Source organism: Sesamum indicum, linkage group LG3, assembly GCF_000512975.1.
Source record: "Sesamum indicum cultivar Zhongzhi No. 13 linkage group LG3, S_indicum_v1.0, whole genome shotgun sequence".
NCBI classification, from domain to species: Eukaryota; Viridiplantae; Streptophyta; class Magnoliopsida; order Lamiales; family Pedaliaceae; genus Sesamum; species Sesamum indicum.
In genome coordinates this window covers 1,726,684-1,744,984 of record NC_026147.1, presented here as the reverse complement: position 1 = coordinate 1,744,984, position 18,301 = coordinate 1,726,684, and the positions used below count along the sequence as shown (strand labels likewise).

The 18,301-nt window shown below is 35.4% G+C and overlaps 1 protein-coding gene across 6 annotated transcripts; it reads right to left on the bottom strand.

Annotated features, from left to right (window-relative positions):
* LOC105156984 (chloride channel protein CLC-d) lies at positions 708 to 15,779 on the bottom strand. 6 transcript variants are annotated; one of them, XR_847409.2, is made up of 24 exons: positions 15,154 to 15,779; positions 14,489 to 14,561; positions 11,025 to 11,246; positions 10,889 to 10,935; positions 10,705 to 10,803; positions 10,328 to 10,402; positions 9,536 to 9,624; positions 8,294 to 8,434; positions 8,122 to 8,192; positions 7,619 to 7,698; positions 7,393 to 7,542; positions 6,447 to 6,503; positions 6,294 to 6,368; positions 5,244 to 5,395; positions 4,634 to 4,769; positions 4,020 to 4,151; positions 3,454 to 3,531; positions 3,323 to 3,378; positions 3,111 to 3,197; positions 2,876 to 3,032; positions 2,670 to 2,771; positions 2,538 to 2,584; positions 1,833 to 1,961; positions 708 to 1,251 (listed from the first exon to the last, which is right to left on the bottom strand). XR_847409.2 is itself a non-coding variant. In XM_020692463.1 (23 exons), the coding sequence occupies exons 1-23, from the start codon at positions 15,346 to 15,348 to the stop codon at positions 1,883 to 1,885; spliced, it is 2,400 nt and encodes a 799-aa protein (XP_020548122.1). In that variant the 5' UTR covers positions 15,349 to 15,778; the 3' UTR covers positions 1,326 to 1,882. The 6 variants fall into 6 exon arrangements, 4 of the variants coding, with proteins under 4 accessions (XP_020548122.1, XP_011071569.1, XP_011071570.1 ...); XR_002286754.1 differs by having other exon boundaries at positions 2,543 to 2,584; positions 15,154 to 15,778; XM_020692463.1 differs by lacking the exon at positions 708 to 1,251 and having other exon boundaries at positions 1,326 to 1,961; positions 15,154 to 15,778.

Genomic DNA, 18,301 nt, shown 5'->3' with positions numbered 1-18,301 from the left:
ATATAATTTTCTACGAAGGTACAAAATTATCCACTTTTTTCTTATTATTTTTTACAAAAAAACTGCAAAGCAATGGCTGAAGTAGATGAAAGAATTTGAAAATTATAAAAGAACCAACAGCTTAATCCATAAAAAAGAATTGTAAAAACTATCAAAATAAATAAAAATCTAATAAAAATTAACGGATGAAACTAGTTGTTGTACCACCCTTGAAATAAAAAAAAATATCGATAATTTTCTAAACAATGAGCATTTGCAAATCAAATTTCAAAAGAATTTGTTATAATTTACCTTTTTTGTTAAGTTACAAATACGTTGAAACGAATTTATAAAATTGTATATTATTCAGATTACATATATTGAAGTGTGGTGCTTGTTCCAACATTACATTCAAGTCCAACACACAATCAGGAAGAAGGTTCGTGTTTGAGATAAAAAGTTTTACAATCTTTACAACTCCTAAAGTAAATGGTTTTATTATAATTCACGTAGAATCGTGATCGTATTTGAATTCTCTAAAATCGAATCTGATGACTCTCAATTACTTTCTTCTTATGTTTCATGCACATGATCAAAAACTGTCTAATTCAATTCCTAACAATGTATATATAGACCTGTATTTTTCTTAAATGGAACATTAGAATTTATCAGACTTTATAAATATTATTAGTTGTACAAGAAGAATTGTGGTGATATGTAATTAGTAAAAAGCTGAAGGGGAGATTTTATTTCAGTAAAGTGGGGTCTAATGGATAATTATACTCATTCATAGGGGTGGTTAGTAAATTACTCCATAAACTTACAGACATTAAACTCCTCATCTAATCTGCTCCCCCAAAATATGGATATAATCAGGCAACCGTTTTATCTATTTGGCCTTACATTTGAATTAGCTGAAACCCACCCGGGCAGTTACCAAATGACCAGCCTTTGCCTTGTTCTGTGGGCGGGTGCTGTGGTGGAGATGAAACCGAAGGTGCCCATAGATCTGGAGGTAGGCAGGGGCCGGGTGTCGAATGGTAGGGATAGTTCTTTTGGTGGTCACTGTTGGTGTTGGGGCAGAGGTCACCATTGACGAGGGTTGGGGCGTCTATGACAGTGGTGGGCGCGGGCTATGTGCGAGAGAGAGAGAGAGAGAGCTTGGAGAGCGAGAGGCTGTCTACGGCAATGGCATTTTGCAGTTGATTTAGTTTACAGTGAACACCTTTTCTTATATCGAAGAGTTGAAGTGTTCGGGAGACGAGCAATAACCTGGAAAAATTGAATCCATGGGCATGTTTTCTCATTTAGATAACCTTAATTATACAGTTGAAAAGCACAACTCCTTTTCACGAAAAATTGATAAGCACTTGAGCTAAACTATTACAAACATCCCGTTAGCTCCTTTGCAATGTTTCAAATATGGCTTAATATCTACACGCAAAGCAGCTGCTACAACTAGTAAGGAGATCTTGGACCTGAGCACAACTAGCATATACCAATTGCTCGAATTTATTATTATTTGGGAGAAAACATGAAGACTCACTTGTACACTTTCTATCTCTAGCTATACACAAGCCTCAGCTAATCACTAACAATATTTCTAATACACAATTACGGCATGTTACAATACGGGGTTTCCCTATAGGCAAGTGTCGTTCCCGAACCCCCTTATAGTAGGTCTTCGTCTCTCTTTCTATGTTTCCACATTTTCCTTTCCTATTCTATTTTTCCCCTCGAAGGAGCGGAAAAGAATTGACATGCACTATATACAATTCCGATAACCAATGTCGATCTCAAGATGAAAAGAATTGAATATCTTAAGAAGATGGAGGAAACTGAAGAAACCTTGCCTTTGATGACAGATGTGGTTGAACCTCATATAGTCCTAACAATTTTCAAACTAGAAGACCATATCGAGCAGCGGTTGTTCGGCGTCTGGTTTCCCCCTCGACAGGCTTCTGTCACCTTGATGATCCCTGCTGAAACCAAATGGATACAGAGACATGCACGTAGCATTCGATTCCAAGCAGTCACCAACTCTAGTATTGCACATCATTATCTTCTTTATAGCTCAGTTACACCTTGCGGCTCCCATTGCTTTCTTGTTTCTCTGCGTTATATCTATCATGTGGAGTGAAATTATAGTTGAATTTCCAGCGGATTTGAAAAAAATTTAAATTAACCAAACATCATATTGAACTTTACTGATGCAAGCCCCCCTCTGATTTGACTGAAAGTGACTAGGGGTCGGAAAAGTAGGTATCTTCAATTTCTAGGTTCGACTGACTGGGAAAAAATATGGCATTTTACAAGAAGTAAACAAACAAATTTAGTAATTGAAATAGTTGTAAGTGGAAAAACTGCATTCCTGAACACCAAGCAACACTCAATGCACATGCTAGTTGGTAAAGGTGGGTGATGGCAAAAATTTCTAATTCATCCACCTTGATGAAAAAGTTCCATTTCATGCAGCAACAAAATAAGTAGCATCCAGATATTAATTAATTATACTCGAGACAATAAGTTCAGCAATACAGGTAAAGCCGCATAGAGACCTTACACTAGTGGTTTGAAGCTCTACACCAGCTATGTCTTCATTATCCTGCAAAGTAGGAGAGAAAACATACCCATCACCACAAACATTCTCGACACAACCAAACAAGATAAAATTGTGCAATTGAAAGTACCTCAATTAATAAATCCTTCCTTGTAATCATTCCAACAACACGAGAAGCATGCGGAACAACAAGTAAATGCCTTAACCCCAACTGCCGGAAAAGGTTATATACCTGGATCACCATTATCATTATGCAGAGCATCACAAGGTAATCATTTGTTCATATGCGCGCCTAATTTAAATGAAAATTCAGAATAACAGGTCCAAACATATCACCTTGGTTAATGACATATCCTCAGGAACAACGTAAGGAGAGGGATTTAAAAATGGAGCAAGGTCAATGTACATTTCCAGATCATCAGGGGTTAGGTGAATGTCATGTATGGACAATCCCTTGCTAGAAACAGGCTTGACAAATTCCGTGAGATTATGCCTGCAATATGGATGACCGACCAACTATTATTATTTGTGTAACTAAATGAATTGGGAAAGTCATTGTTCCTTTACTTACCTGATTGGTATTGGTCCATCTCTTGAACTGAAGGGCAATGGACTGTGTTGAAAATCAACCTTTGACTGCAACAGTACCAGCAAATGACTGTAGATAGTTTTCATGTCAACTGACTATTTAAGTTTTTCAATCACAAAAATACAGACATTTAGTTATCTATGTTTCTAAGGAAAGATGTCACGTAATTCGGAAGTTGGATAAAGGTGGCCGACCTTCTCAATATGAGGCCTATTACAAGCGTCTCCCCACTTCTTGTGTGATCAATGACCTGACGGTCAGAAAAAGAATTATTAAGCAGAACTCCGACATGCTAAGAACTAGAGCAGCATAACACTCAACTTACAGGAAAGCCGTTGTGATTGTTGCCCTTCAAAATAGAAAGTACATCCATAACCTTCACAACACGAGGAAAATAGACAACCTACATGCAGGAAGAAGACCGAGTAAACTGAAAGCTTTCAAGACAATGAAATGACATAACAATGTATAAGTAGGAAAAAGGAACCGAATATAGTAAATTAGACAACATCAAAATTAGTAACGACACATATAGACATATGAACATGAAACAATCATGTTCAGATCCATTTGCATCTCCCAAATAGCACGGGTGTCAGAAAATTAAGAGCCTAGTATTCCATTTCCATTAAAAGGTTCTCGAACAATGCATCTGCTGTGCTTCCAAAGAGTAGGACCATACACAAACCACTCTATGCCATAATTGCTTTATGCACCTCGATAACAACATATAGAAGTAAAAAAGTAGCAATATCTAAAAAAACCACATCTACTAAGAGTTCAAATTTCTGATCTCCAACAGACATCAAGAAAAAGAAAACAAGTACTGTTGTTAAACATTAAACTTGCCACAACTGGGGTACAATAAATCAACTACACAATTCCACCAACCTGCTGATTTCCACAAGCCTCCTTTGCCGTAATATTTCTCATTTGATATTTTGGTCTTGATTCCAATAGAGGAATGCCTCGTAGTCGAGCTTGCTCTTCATACAAGCCTTCATTGAAAGCATCACCAACTGCCTGCAGAGACAACTCTGAAAATTGATACACAATACAAACAAAAGAGGAAAAAAGACTAGTGACTTAACTGGATGCCTTTAGCCTTTTAAAACATATATAAAGATACGTTAATGCTAACAGTAATCCAAAATAATTTCAAAGAAAATATTCTATTCAGAATGTTAATCCACCCAATAGTTCTTTTTCAAATTTGTACATATATATACTGGATTTATCATGCTAAAAAGAAGTGTTTATTTTAAAAGATTAAGGGAGTAATATTAACAGTTGTGCATATAAGCATTCATTGTTCGGTGTGTGTGTGTGTGTGTTGGGGTTGGTGGGGTGGGGAGAAAGAGAGAACAGGCACCAGGTGAAAGTCATAACTTAGTTGTTTGAGTTGGTTCTCATTTTCCTTCCTAGTGGATGTGAAAAGAGACGACATTATCTCACTAAGAAGTTCTTAACTATATAACAGTATAGGTCCTGAAAGAGAATCATGCCTTTGATATAAGAAGAACCAGCATGATGAGAGGTAGAAGCTTCAAGTTATTTGTGATCTCAACCATAATCACACAAAGGGAAACAGTCATCCGCATCGAGCCTCCAAGAAAAGATGCCGCACCTAAGAGAGCATATCTAGAATTCCAGTAATAACATACAATTCAGTCGGATGTTATAACCAGGCACACAGAATTCGATATTCAAATTGGCCCAACTTTGTGGCCACGTGAATGTTTTGAAGTTCAAACTTAACTATTGTAACAGGAAACACTTCCCAAGTTCTTCTATTCAGACAAACAAAATGCATGTGACTGCCGGACAAAAAACTGGACATATCAAGGATGAGAGGAATAATGAACCAACAGAAAACTTGGATTTAGTAACAAATTCAGTAAAAATGAAGGACCTAAGGTGTAAAACCTTATGATCCACACTCTTAATTCCTAGAAGCTCAATTTCTTAGTTGGGTGGAGTGGTACAATTTCACTACTGAAAAACTTGTCCATTTGAACAATAAAATTTTTCAGCCAACAAATTGCATCTAAAGGTAGCTCCAAATACTTTTGGAGTTTCATAATCAATTAGAAATGTATAGAAGTGGGGACTCACGTTCCTTCTTCAATATTCAGCTTCTGGTAAAAGCTCACGACAAACATGCCAACAAGCCGCCCATAAGTTGAACCAATCATTATGCCAGGAACAAATTGACCAGCTGGAACGGCAGTACCAAAAGTGACAACTGCTAAGGAGTAAAACATAACCTGAACAACCACCACCATAGAAGAACAATTTCATGTACAGAATCATTAAATCATAAATGATGGAAAGACAATATGCAGGATATAGAACTGAATCACAGGTAACTTAAAGAGTATTCTCCAGGAGGGCAAGTTGGTGGAGCATTTGCTTGATGAAGCTTACTAATGAATACCAGATGATCTTTAAATATTTCAGACAACAGACACAATGATATGCTATCACACGTTTTGTTTGTATGGAATGATCTGAGGTGGGGGAACTAACTCTTTGCAGCAAGGTCCTATCCTCAAAAGACTCGTGGGAACTATCCAAATAGTAGGGGTATTCATTCGGTAAAATTAAACCAAATATGCCAAAGTGCTATACCAAACAGAATTAGTCAGTCAGTTTCGGTAATTACCAAGTTTCCTTTTGGTGGTTCGGTGTTTTCGGTAAACTGAATCTTCATTAAAAATATAAAAAATAGTTCAAAATTAAATATTAAAAATAATACTTACACTTTTTATTCATTTTTAAAAATTTTAAGAAGTAAAATTACAGTAGTCTAAAAATAATTAATATATAAAAAATATGTACATAAAAGTAAAATATAAAAAATAAATAAAAATAATAATTCAATATTTGGTACAGCTCGGTGAAGCAAAACTAAAAATTGAAACGAGCTGGATACCAACGTTTCAAGAAAATATAACTTCAAGTTTTGATTCGATTCTATCGGTTTACCGACTGTGAACACCCCTACCAAATAGGACAAATACACACAGAAACCAACACCAGATTCCATTTGCTTGTCAAGTGCATATTCCATGCATAGAGGTAACAGGCACAGCACATCTAGTACATTGGAATTTCACACTTTGAACTCATAGTAAAACAATGATATGAAAGGCAATGCTGTACCAAAAACGTCAGTAAGCTCTGCGCACTGAATTCATGAATTGTTTTGGCACTGAACAAATTTCTGATGGCATCATCCTGGAAACATCTAAAGGCTGCATTAGTAGAGACCAGAAGATAACCATAACAGTAAAACTAAGGTGAATTTCAGCTGACCTGAGTGTTGAAGAATATAGTTGCAAGATCATTATATTCCTTTTCACCACAATAAAACTGCAAGAACAATAAAAGAGGGAGTGTAATCACCAAAGATATTTAAAGGAACAAGAAGCACGAATGTACAAATCAAGCAAAGAATACAATTACACCCCCTCAACTTACTAAATGTATCAAGCATATTTATCAATTCTAGATTGAAATATTGGCATTTGGACATCATATTTTAGGAATGTTATTAGGAATTTTAAGGTATCTACCTCAGAGAACGATAATTTTTTAATCTGAATAGCATAGTTCACATTTCACATATTGATTAGCAGTAAAACAAAAATTCATTAGAGATCAATTTATTCATTTTACACCACCAATCGCCAAGGGAAAACCCAAGGCAGCCGGAGATACTGTGTTTCTCACTGCTCCAGATCCATATAAAGGTCAAGGTCTACAGATTAGAACACATATCTGTTCACTTTTCTGGCACCTGAAATTTCAAAAGTATGTTCATAGCTTCACAAGCGTCGTATCTTTGACAGCTGTAGAACTGTTATTTTATTCTTATGGGCCTGATTTATTATTCTTGGTTGCAAAGACTACACAAAACTACAGTTTGAAATGTCTATTTTTCTTTTATAAATTATTAACACAAAAATGCAAGTCGAACTTGCTAAGTATTTGGCAAAGTACCAACCCAAACTCTTAAATCAGTTCAAAATCCTTACAAGGATTGGTATTACCATACCAAATACACAACTACAAAGAAAACCTGCATAGTTTTGTGCTTATCAAGTGGAGAATCCGAACCCACTCCCTTTCCATTTATCTTTTAGATTCCATTAAAGAGCTATAAAATTCACTGGAATTTGAAACTAAACCATTTGACATGAACAGTACGTCAAACTAAGTACTCCCAGCCCCAGAGAAGGAACAGCCCAAGAGATCTTACATTGACATAATTGCCGTACATCCCTGGCCGCCGTGGACATTCAATACCGGAATTGGCATCTGTATCAGGGCAAGGAGTGCATTTCTTGAAAAGTGGTAATCCAAATGAAATAACGGAGGTTATCACAGAGACAATACACACTTCAACAACCTATATATGAGAAAACAAGGTCAATCATAGTTTACCAAGATGGTCAAAGCATGATTATCTCATTTCAGGAACTTACTTTGACACGATTCCCCCTCTTGTGCAAATAATTGCGACGCCAATAGGCTATATAATAAGTAAGCTGATTAAAAAGTGCCCCTGCAAGCAAACCCAAAAAGATATTCAACCAGAACCACATCACCAAGTGCATCATTCTAGAAAGGTTAAATTACATTAATGCTTTGCCATTTAAAATTTTTTTTTGTATCAATTTACCATCTCAACTTTATGAAATTCGCAATTTACCATATATGACCATTTTCTGGTCGATTTTTCTGCCAGGAAAACATAAAATGCAGTGCACATGCCGGAAAAACATGAGTACATTGCCCTTAAATATCATGTGCACAGTATGTGATGTTTTCCCGGTCGAATAATCGACCAGAAATCAGTCATATATGGCAAAAGGCAAATTTTGCAAAATTGAGATAATAAGTTGACACAAAAAATAAATAAATAAATGCAAAGTATTTAATTTACCCTTCTACAAATTATGTCAGTTTTGTGTATGTTCATACATACCAAGAAGACCCCCAATAACACCAATAACTGCCATTGGCAACAACTCCTGAAATGAGTAATCTTCTTGACCACTAAAAATAATCTTGGTTAGAGCTCGAGCAAAAACTCAGTAACAGATGTCAACAAGGAAATATTAGGCAGAACTGAACAAGTAAAAGGTCAGTATAGTCACCCTGAGATGTCCCATATAATGAAACCTCCATCGCCAAAATGTCCGCACTTTCCACTCTTACACCATCCCATTGCCGAACGTACAACAACAGCTACAATGGCAGATGTAAAAAAGACACGCCACATGAGCTGACTCCTCCACCTAAAACAAGAACAAAAAAAGCAGAACTTCTGGGATCAATTGAACTCAGCTGATACAGGTGAGTATATCCTTCAGATTGTTCAATCATGCTCACATTTGCACATATTTGTATCTTCTGTATAGCTTGTAACTTTTAATCTTTAACTTTTTGGAGATTTCAGGATAAAACACTTCTACTATATATATGCACAAGATACAGAAAATTATATATAATATACAATTTTTGCTCAGTATTTCTCCCTTCTGGTGGACCGTATTCAAGCCACCTTATGGACAAAAGTAGCCAATTTTTTCACTGTACGCTAACCATAGTTGCTAAAGGGGCGTGGCATATCATACCGCAACATGCTCTAGGGACTAGGGCCATGGCACACGTCACATTTTTGCATATATAATTCATATTTTTATAGCATTACTATCTTTAGTTTTTACCAAAATCAGCATGTTCAAGATTAGGTTTTTGATTTTTAGCCAAAAGTATAAAGAAAAAAGCCAAAAAAATTAAAAAAATTAGCAAGAAAAATCTCAAATTTACTTATTTAGCAAATTATTTTATATGAAAGCAAGAAAATTGAGTTATGACATTAATAACAGTATATTATGTCATCGTAAAGTAATCAACATTTCACTAAAGGTTCAGGGGGAAAAAACACAAAACAAGAGGGCGAAGAAGAGGTAAAACTACTGCCTTTTGACATAAAAGAAACTGGCGCAAACTAGGGTTTCTTCATTCAGCTTTATTTGCATTTTTTGTTTTATTTTATAAAAAGCCCCAGAAGGAAAGAAAAGCGCAACCAGCCCAGCCTACCCTTTTAAGCCTGGGCTTCAGCCTGGGGGCACCATGGCACTCCTAGGCCCCCCGAAAAAGGCGGGCTGGTGCCCTGCACCAGGTCAAAAAATGGCGTGCGCTTTCGCCTTTTACGCCATGCACCATAGGGTACCATTTTCAACTATGAGCATCAGTAGGTGATGCCCAAGTGCTAAAACTTCAGGGATTCAAGTGGAGAATTGAAAAGAAATAGCAGCAACAATTAATATTACCACCATAAGATGGTGTTACATGAAAAATTGTTGACATTAAAATGAGAAAACAAAAGTTACCATGATGTAACTTCTTCTAGTGCAAACAACACACCACCAACTGGAGCTCTAAAAGCAGCAGCCACGCCTGCTGCACATCCACATGTGACCTTGTTCAAAACATTAAAATAGTCAAAAACAAGCAAGGCTCAGAGGCCTTATCACCTTTTTCATCACAACTTAACACATCTATTTTTAATCTTTAAATGAGATATATTAGAGGTGAAAAAGATCCAAATCAATTTTAGCACATGTAAAAAGCATGACAACCCGTGCAGAGGGCATATGTGGCATATTTTCAGCTGATCTTTCAAAAAGAGAAGTAATAAGTAGACAAATTTACACGGTGGTATCACTTCATTTATCATAATAAATGGATGTCAATCATTTCAACATTACTGATACATGTATGGCATGAAGGTACAAAATTGACATCTATAAGTTGCTTTATTTAAACTACCAAAGTCCTCCGCATGTCACTTTAAATAAACAAGGAAGTCTTAAACCATGTTGTAACATTTTTCAAATGCTACATGATCTGAGTTATGGTTCTTGAGAAAGAACCTAAAAAGATAATAGCACCAAATTCGCAAAAGGGTTCATTAACCTGAAAAAAGAAAGGTAAAGGGACCTACACTAGCACATCTAAAAGGAGTTGATCCGCGCTTCAAGAAAATCCAGAAAACTCTACTCACTTTCGGCAGTTTACAGAATCGCATAAAATGGTAAAACAATGCAAACTAGTAATTCAATTAAAAGGAATTCAGCCACCAATGTGTATGAAAAATGCTTAACTTTTAACATATTACTTACAAGATCACGGCGATCTCGTTCACTGGTAAAAATTTGAAGCCATCTTGAGCGCAGATGATATTTTGTGGATCCACCCTGTAGTTACAAGTAAAATGAAAAATAACAGACAGAAAGTTTTAACCAAAATCATCAAATTATAAACAAAAAATATAATAAGACAAACAAACTTATGTGTAGCTGTTGAAGATTAACTCTCAGCAGTTGTTTAGCAACAAATACAGTAATATTTCACTACATGTCACTTAATGTTCTTGACTGGTCTAGATAAAATATAGATCAGAAGCCTTTTTTAATTGCAAGTTTGCAACTAATCCAGCAACAGGTACATGATTCCCAAGAAGCTCTCCCAAATTAACTTTTGACAACAATAGACTTACTTGTCCAAGCAATGAAGCAATACAAGCACCAATATGTACAAGTGGACCTTCTTTACCAAGGGCTAAGCCACCTCCCACAGATCCTATGCTACCAAAAATCTATGAAGAGGAGCAAAATACAGCGTAAACCTTCACATAACAAATAGATAATATCAAAGAATGTGCAGACCAAAAGCCAACTGACCTTTCCTATTAAAGTTCTGAATAGAAGAATACCATGTGTGTCAATTCCTGCAGATTCAGAAGGAAATCAGCATCAGTTCCAAAGAGAACATCCAAATTACCTATCAACTGATAAGAGCATATCCGATTACATTTACCATTTAAATAACCCTTGATTTCAGGGATTCCTGATCCTGCAGCTGCCGGTGCAAACTGTGTGATGATCCATGCAGAAGATAACACTAGAGCCAAGTTGATCAACATATATACCAAAAATCCAGCAAAGTACGACTTCTGAATTATATTGAATGTCAAAGAGTACTTCCATCCCGCAAAATTCTCAACAGAAATATTGATGAAAACAGCAGCTAGTGCAGTGCCTGAATGTAGATATTAAAGACAGTTAATAGCAAATTACTTCTTTAATCTGGCGATCCAACTTTTGGGGTTTGGAGATGTGGAAAGCCTGGTTTCAATCAATAAGCTCAATGCATTTGACAGAAAGATGGATCACCAAATATCAAGAGCACTAAGTACATACATATCAATTGCTTGCATTTCCATCCTAAGGTCCATGAGCACAACCTGGAATTCTTGGATGTCCAACTATAATATACTTTACTGTGATTTATTAAATAAAAACATTACATGATGATCAGGATATCCTCATAAAACTGTTACATCAGCAAACTAAAGTTGAAACGTAGAGCACTTAAACTATAATAGCATTTTTTTGCAATAAGAAAATAAACTCATGGGGTCTTGGCTAACAATCAGAAAACACTTCAAAACAGTTTAAGTAGGATGGCTACAAAATCAAAATCGACAATAAATGAGCGGATACTTCAAATGCCAGGTAAGACTTACACCATATGCAAAGCAAGTGCCAAAATTGGATCAATTTACTCTTCAGCCTTCATAAGATAACAAGTTATAGTGCTAATAACTTACCAACATCTAACAGAACTATACCATGTATGCCTGCTGAAGATGTTAATTTTGATTCGGACACCCTAGTTCATTTATTTATTCCAGTAAATATTACTTGCAACGCATTTGCTTTTTGTCCAAGACTTGAACATATCTAGAAGCAAGATATTCTTAACTCTTAACAATTGAGTTAAACTTTCAAACGTATACAACTGTCCATATATCCACACAATATTGTCTGACACATAGTTGTTAATGGCGCACGGCAAGCATATTTTTAAAGTATGGCGCACGGCAATATTGAGTTAATGTGCCGTGGAGCCATGGCGCACAGCGCATGGCGCGGCAAGCATATTTTTAAAGTATGGCTCAAATTTGAATAAATAAAATTATTTATTCATATATGAATATATCTTTTAACTACAATATTACACAAACAATTAAATATAAATATTAGAAATTATATTAATCATTATATCATAAAATAAATGTGTAAAACAACTAGTAAGGGTTTTTCTCTTCTTTTCTCTTCTCTCTTTTTTCTTTAATTTTTCTTTTACATCATTCTGGACTTTTAAAAAAAAATAAGTTAAAAGCTTTAAAGAAACCCTACATTTTTCTGTTACTTTCTTTTAAATATTTATTCCCTTTTTCTTTTCTCCTTGTGCGAAACCCTACTTCTCTTCCTTCTCTGAAACCCTAAGTTTGCACCGCAGCCACCGCCGAAGTCCCAGATCGGCGTCACCGGCGGAACCCTAGAGCAGAGCAGCCTTCGCAAGCGCACCCCACCCCTGTAGCCGCCCTCTGCCACTACTGCGTCTTTGAAAAAAACTGGGCTTCGCCAGACGCTTGCAGAAGGCACGCCTTAGCGCGCCTCTGAGCCTCACAGCACGCCTTTCCGCCGCCATGACCAGCCCTTGCGCCATTTTCTGGAAATGGCACTGGACTTGTGTCTTGCACCATGGCGCGCCATTAATAACTATGGTCTGACATAAAACAACTGCTATCTGAAGGTGGTGCTGCTAATTACTGTTCATTTTTCTAAATTCCAAGCTTTTGAATTACATATTAACATCACCTAATATATAGCATCTTAATCCATTTCCAAATCTTTTAAGTTAAAACTTCAGTATAATTAAATTGGCGTCCCTTGGAAATGGTCCACATATAAAAACTACTAATATTTTGGAAAATTTAAGTATTGGACTAAGACCCTTATCAGTATTGTATCTATTAGATTGACACCTTCCGACATACTCCAGTACCAGGAAGGCCAATATCATCATTAAAAGGAAGGAGAACTCAATTCTACCCTCCAACATTATGGTCAAAAAAATTTCAAATTTTTTATACCATTCAATATGTAAGGGTTTTGATATCATTATACAACCCAGAGTGTCTAACATGTAATATTTTCACAAAATCTGAAATTTCCATTAAATTTATTTAGCAATTACAGACCTACTTTTTTTACTCCTACCAATCTTTTCAGTGTAAATTTCAGCTAACAACGATATTTAACTAAAATATCATCAAATAATGGTTTGAGTGTACTTACTGTTTCATAATTAATTGTTTACGTATTTAACTAATAATTTATAATTAATTTACAGTAGCTAAGAATAACAATAATAAACAAAAACGGATATTTCCTTATATTTCTTACTTTAATCAAATAAACAAACAACTTTCTTTCTTCTTCTCCTATCTTTTCACACCCCCTCTTCTTTCTCCTCATTCCCCACCCTAATCAACTCAGCCACCACAAAAGTACCACTAGACCCACCCATTCCCTTGCGTACTGACCCTGCCCCCCCACTCCCCCACCCTTTATCCCTGCCTACCCTGCCTTCCCGTCACCCTATCCATTAACCCCACCTGCCCTATCTGCCACCCAAGCCCCCACCACAATATCCCAAAACACCTATTTCTAAATATATGTTCTTGTGTGAGAGGGTAAATGCTGTCTACATAATCTGAAAATGTGAGTATTTGCGTATGACTAAGCATGAGTGTGTTATATTATGTCAGTGTGTTTTATTTTCTGCCATTCATGCGTGTGTTTATGGTGCATATATGGATGCATGGGACTTAGATATGTGAGAGGAGATTGAAGAGAGAATAAAGACATTTCATAAAAAGATACAAAAACGTAGCAAAAGCATCTGCCTTTGAAAATTTAAAAATAAATTGCCGTAATCATTTCATTTCATGCCTCCTCTTTTTTCCCTTTTTCTTGGCTGTCAATGTAGGCAAAAATGGCCTTTGCTCTTTAGAGGTACTTCGTTGCCCGACATGGAAAAAGTAAATTCTGAAAACTAATGTGAACTGAGCGCATATCCAAATTAAATATAACTGAGGAGAAACATTCACAGGCAGCTTTGGTGTTATTGTATGAGACAATATGTATATATGTGAATGCGTGTGCATATACAAGTACATATGCAGACATGTACATGTATATGTTTGTGTTTCTATGTGCATGCATATTTGTGTGTCTTTGTCATCTATGCACGTATGTAGTTGTATGTGCACAAAACGATCCAAAATTCAAGCAACCAAATAAAAAGAGAACCCATAACAAATTAAAGTTCTAGCACACAAGGCCTGCTTCACGCACCTCTCTTATTGTGAGTACAAGTCGCTGTACCAAAGAGAGGGGCAAAAAACAAATAAAAACTTCAAATCTCACCTGTCCCAATAAGCAATGCCAAAATCCACTTTACCAAGACAGTATATGCCCTATAAATCTTCCCCCTTTTTGCCTGCAAGTGAAAATACCAACTGAAATGTCAAGATGACAAGAAAATGATCAAGCCAATTAAATAGCTAGAACAGTTCCAGCTATTCAAAGTCATTTCTTATATGTGTATACAATCATTTTCCGAGCTGCCAATTTATCTGAAGCAATGGGCTTTTACATTTAATTCAAGTTTACCCATCAGTTACATCAATCAACAGAAGAAAAAAGAGCCAAGTAGAAAAACTTGGCGTAAGGAGGAAAAGGCATATTCAACTAACATCCGGAACCAATAGGCAAATTGTCATCTAAAGTGTAAACGCTATTAATAAAATACAGAGTAGTCCATACATGGCCTTCCATTTCTTGTCTATAGCTCCATTTCAAAATCCTATCGTTACTCCCTCCATCAACAAACTTCTCTCCAACTTTTTGGTCCAAAATAAATATAATGAAGAAAGATGCCATAGAAAACCACCAGACTAGAGCAAAAGATCATATCAAACTACTCCAATATCTAAATCAGACAAGCCAATTCAACAAACTATAATCACCAAAATCTATACAACTCATAACTCTGAAAAAGGTCCAAACTTCATATCTAAGGGTGTATGCACCTGCTCTTGTCTGTACGCGCAATTCTCAATGACTTCATAATCGAGGCTTTCAACAGCGATTCCATCGTTCTTCTTATAACGACCGACTTCGTCGGCAGTAGACCCATCTGCTTCCGCCTCCACCTCCGACTTCGGCAGTCGCGACCACATCAACTTTGCGGTGTCCATTCCATTCTGCAGATGATTCGATAACATCTCTCTCCCTCTATATACAAGTTTCTTCGTAGCGGCAAGCACTTAACTTGATCAAACCCAATCCCTCACTAATACTATGAGATCCGTAGGAAACCCCTGAGAAATTACGTGAATTGGCAAAACCAAAATACTAAAAGGAAAGCCCTTTACCAGATCAAATTAAAACCCTAAAACAAATGCTACCAGACACAAAACGAATTCTTGGGGCAATTTTCAGAGAATTATACTACTCAAAGCACCGGTAAAACTCAAGAGATTAGAGAAGTTGCAAGAACGTGATCACAAGAAAAAAAAAATGAAAGAAAAAGATTGCGTGTTACGTCGTAGAATTCTTAGCGGTGAAGAGAGAGAGACGGTGGCAGCCAATGAATAATGCGTTTCTTCTCTCCCTCTTTTTCTTCGTGTGTGTTTTTTACTTTGTTTTGGATTTATACGTTGTCAATCAATTGAGGTTGTTTTCACTCACCAGTTTTGGACTTCTTTTGACAACACATACAAACCAGTGTGTATAAATAATTTAAATTTTTAAAAATTAATTGTAATTTCTAACATATACATAACAAAATTGCACTTATCCCACTCGAGAGGGTGTATTGTACTTTTGATTCAACAGTTTATGTACTTAGCATATTTAGTTACATAGAATAAATATTGTAACATTTTTTGTCCCACAGAATAAAAATTGTGTTACATTTGGTCACGTAGGATATAAAGTTCTTTATATCATATGGAACCAAATGTGCCGCAATTTTTATTTTATGGGACTAAAAGTATCACAATATTTATCCTATAAGACTAAATGTACTAAGTCTGTGAACTGTGAACTTAAGCATTAGAATACTAACATATTTTTGCAATCTAATCCTTCAACTTTTCGGGAATCTCTAGCTTGATCCGTCGATGTTTATGGTGTTGAAATCTGGTAAGGATAAAATATGTTATTACTCTAAAAATTGTACGATTGAAAATCAATTATGTCAAATCATTATATTTTGCAAACAATATTATAATAGATCAAATTTTACTTTCAAATTTTTAAAAAATGAATAAACGCCCATAAATTGGTGAAATTCAAACTCATCTTATGATATTGGAACATCAATTTCGACAATTAAATTAGACCTCGTTAATAAAATATTGAAGTTCTATTCACAAATATTTTTACAATGACTTTTAATCGTGGCAAATAATTTTTTCATGGAAGAAAAACTAACTTTTTACATCAATTTTATTTAATCGTGGTTAAAAATAATTATTTACAGTAATTTTTAGTCACAGTCATTATTATTGTAGCCAATAGTAATTTTTTTTTTCCAGTGATTTTTCAACCAAACATTTTGATAAAAAAAATAATTAATATCACACTTATACATAAACGAGCTCTATAATATTAGTAATATTTTATAAATCTTAGCAAAAATCTTAAGAATTTATGAGAATTGCATATGCAGATGTTAAAAAATAAAGTTTTCATCGTGATCTTAAGTTGTGGGTAGTGATGTAGGGGCTATGTAATAGTATCTGGAGTTTACAAAAATGCCCCAAAACTTCATAATGATTTTAAAAAAATGACAGATATTTGCGATCACATTGTATTCATCCCGTCTCGATCCTGAACGTAGATTTCGTGGTTTTGAATTTACTGAAAATAGAAAAATATTATAAATAATTTTTAAATTTAATCAAATATCTTGTGGGTACAAAATCTGTATTTGAAACCTCTGATTTTTCGGTTTAAGAATGCGATCTTTGATTTTGGCAACTCCGGGTGGAATTTGACGTTTTAATCTCCTATGGTGTTGACTTGGATCTTCAATAACGTTTAATTTGAAGGTCTTTGACTTATACACCAATAAATGCTATAAACTTGGAATGTTTGACTTGAACTTTAGAGATTTCTTGGTGGAATTGAAGCTTCAATCTTCCACCAAGGTGGATTCGTAACTTTTAAATGTTAATTCGTGAGTCTGTTGACTTGCTCCTGAATCAAACATTGAATTTTGGATTAGTCCCGCGATGAAGAACTTGAATTTTGTCTTGAACACCATGGATCTTCCTGATTTCCATTTGAGAAGATTTTAAAACTTCTTGAATGCTCTCTTGCTTGTGTCTTCACTTGTATCTTCAATTATATTTTGAGTGTCTCTTGACTTATATTCACTTGTGTTTTGTCATGCACCTTGAGTTGTGCACCTTAAGTGGTCTTTTGACTTGTCTTTATTTATTTCTTGTCTTGTGCCATGAGTTGTGCGTGTTGAGTGGTCTTTTCACTTATTACTTGTCTTATGCCTTGAGTTGTGTGTCTTGAGTAGTCTCTTGTTTTCGGTTATCTCATATCTTGTGTCTTGAGTTGTGTGTCTTAAGTGGTCTCTTGACTTCTCTTCACTTGTCTATTGTCTTGTACTTCGAGTTGTGAGACATTAGCGTCAATTTCAAAATGTCATGTGAGATGCATATGTATTTTTCTAGCGATAAGAGTGAAATTCAATCGAAAAAAAAATGAGTTAAATTGTAAAAAATTAAAAAAAACATAAAATTAAAATGTTAATAAAAAATTAAAAAATAAAAATATCAAATAACTTAAATTATAGAAAAAAAATGCATTTAAGCCTCCCAAATTGGGACAGACAAGAAGTAGATATTGGAGAATAAAGGTATGAGGCTGACTAAGAAAGCCACCATTGATGCCTACTGCCTATTGCCAATGCCATAATCCTGAGAGAAAGTCAAAGCGGTATCGTCCACTATTAGTGGCTCGCTTCTACATTCGCACCAACTTGTGTATGACTATTTATCTTATTGGCTAAATTGCATGTTTGGTCCTACAAGAAAGGGTTAATATCTTTTTAGTCCCGTAATTTATAAAAATTTATTTTTAATCCCAAAAAGTTAAAATAATTGCACAATTGGTTCTATTTTCAATTTTCCGTCAATACTTAACGGAAAGGGTCAA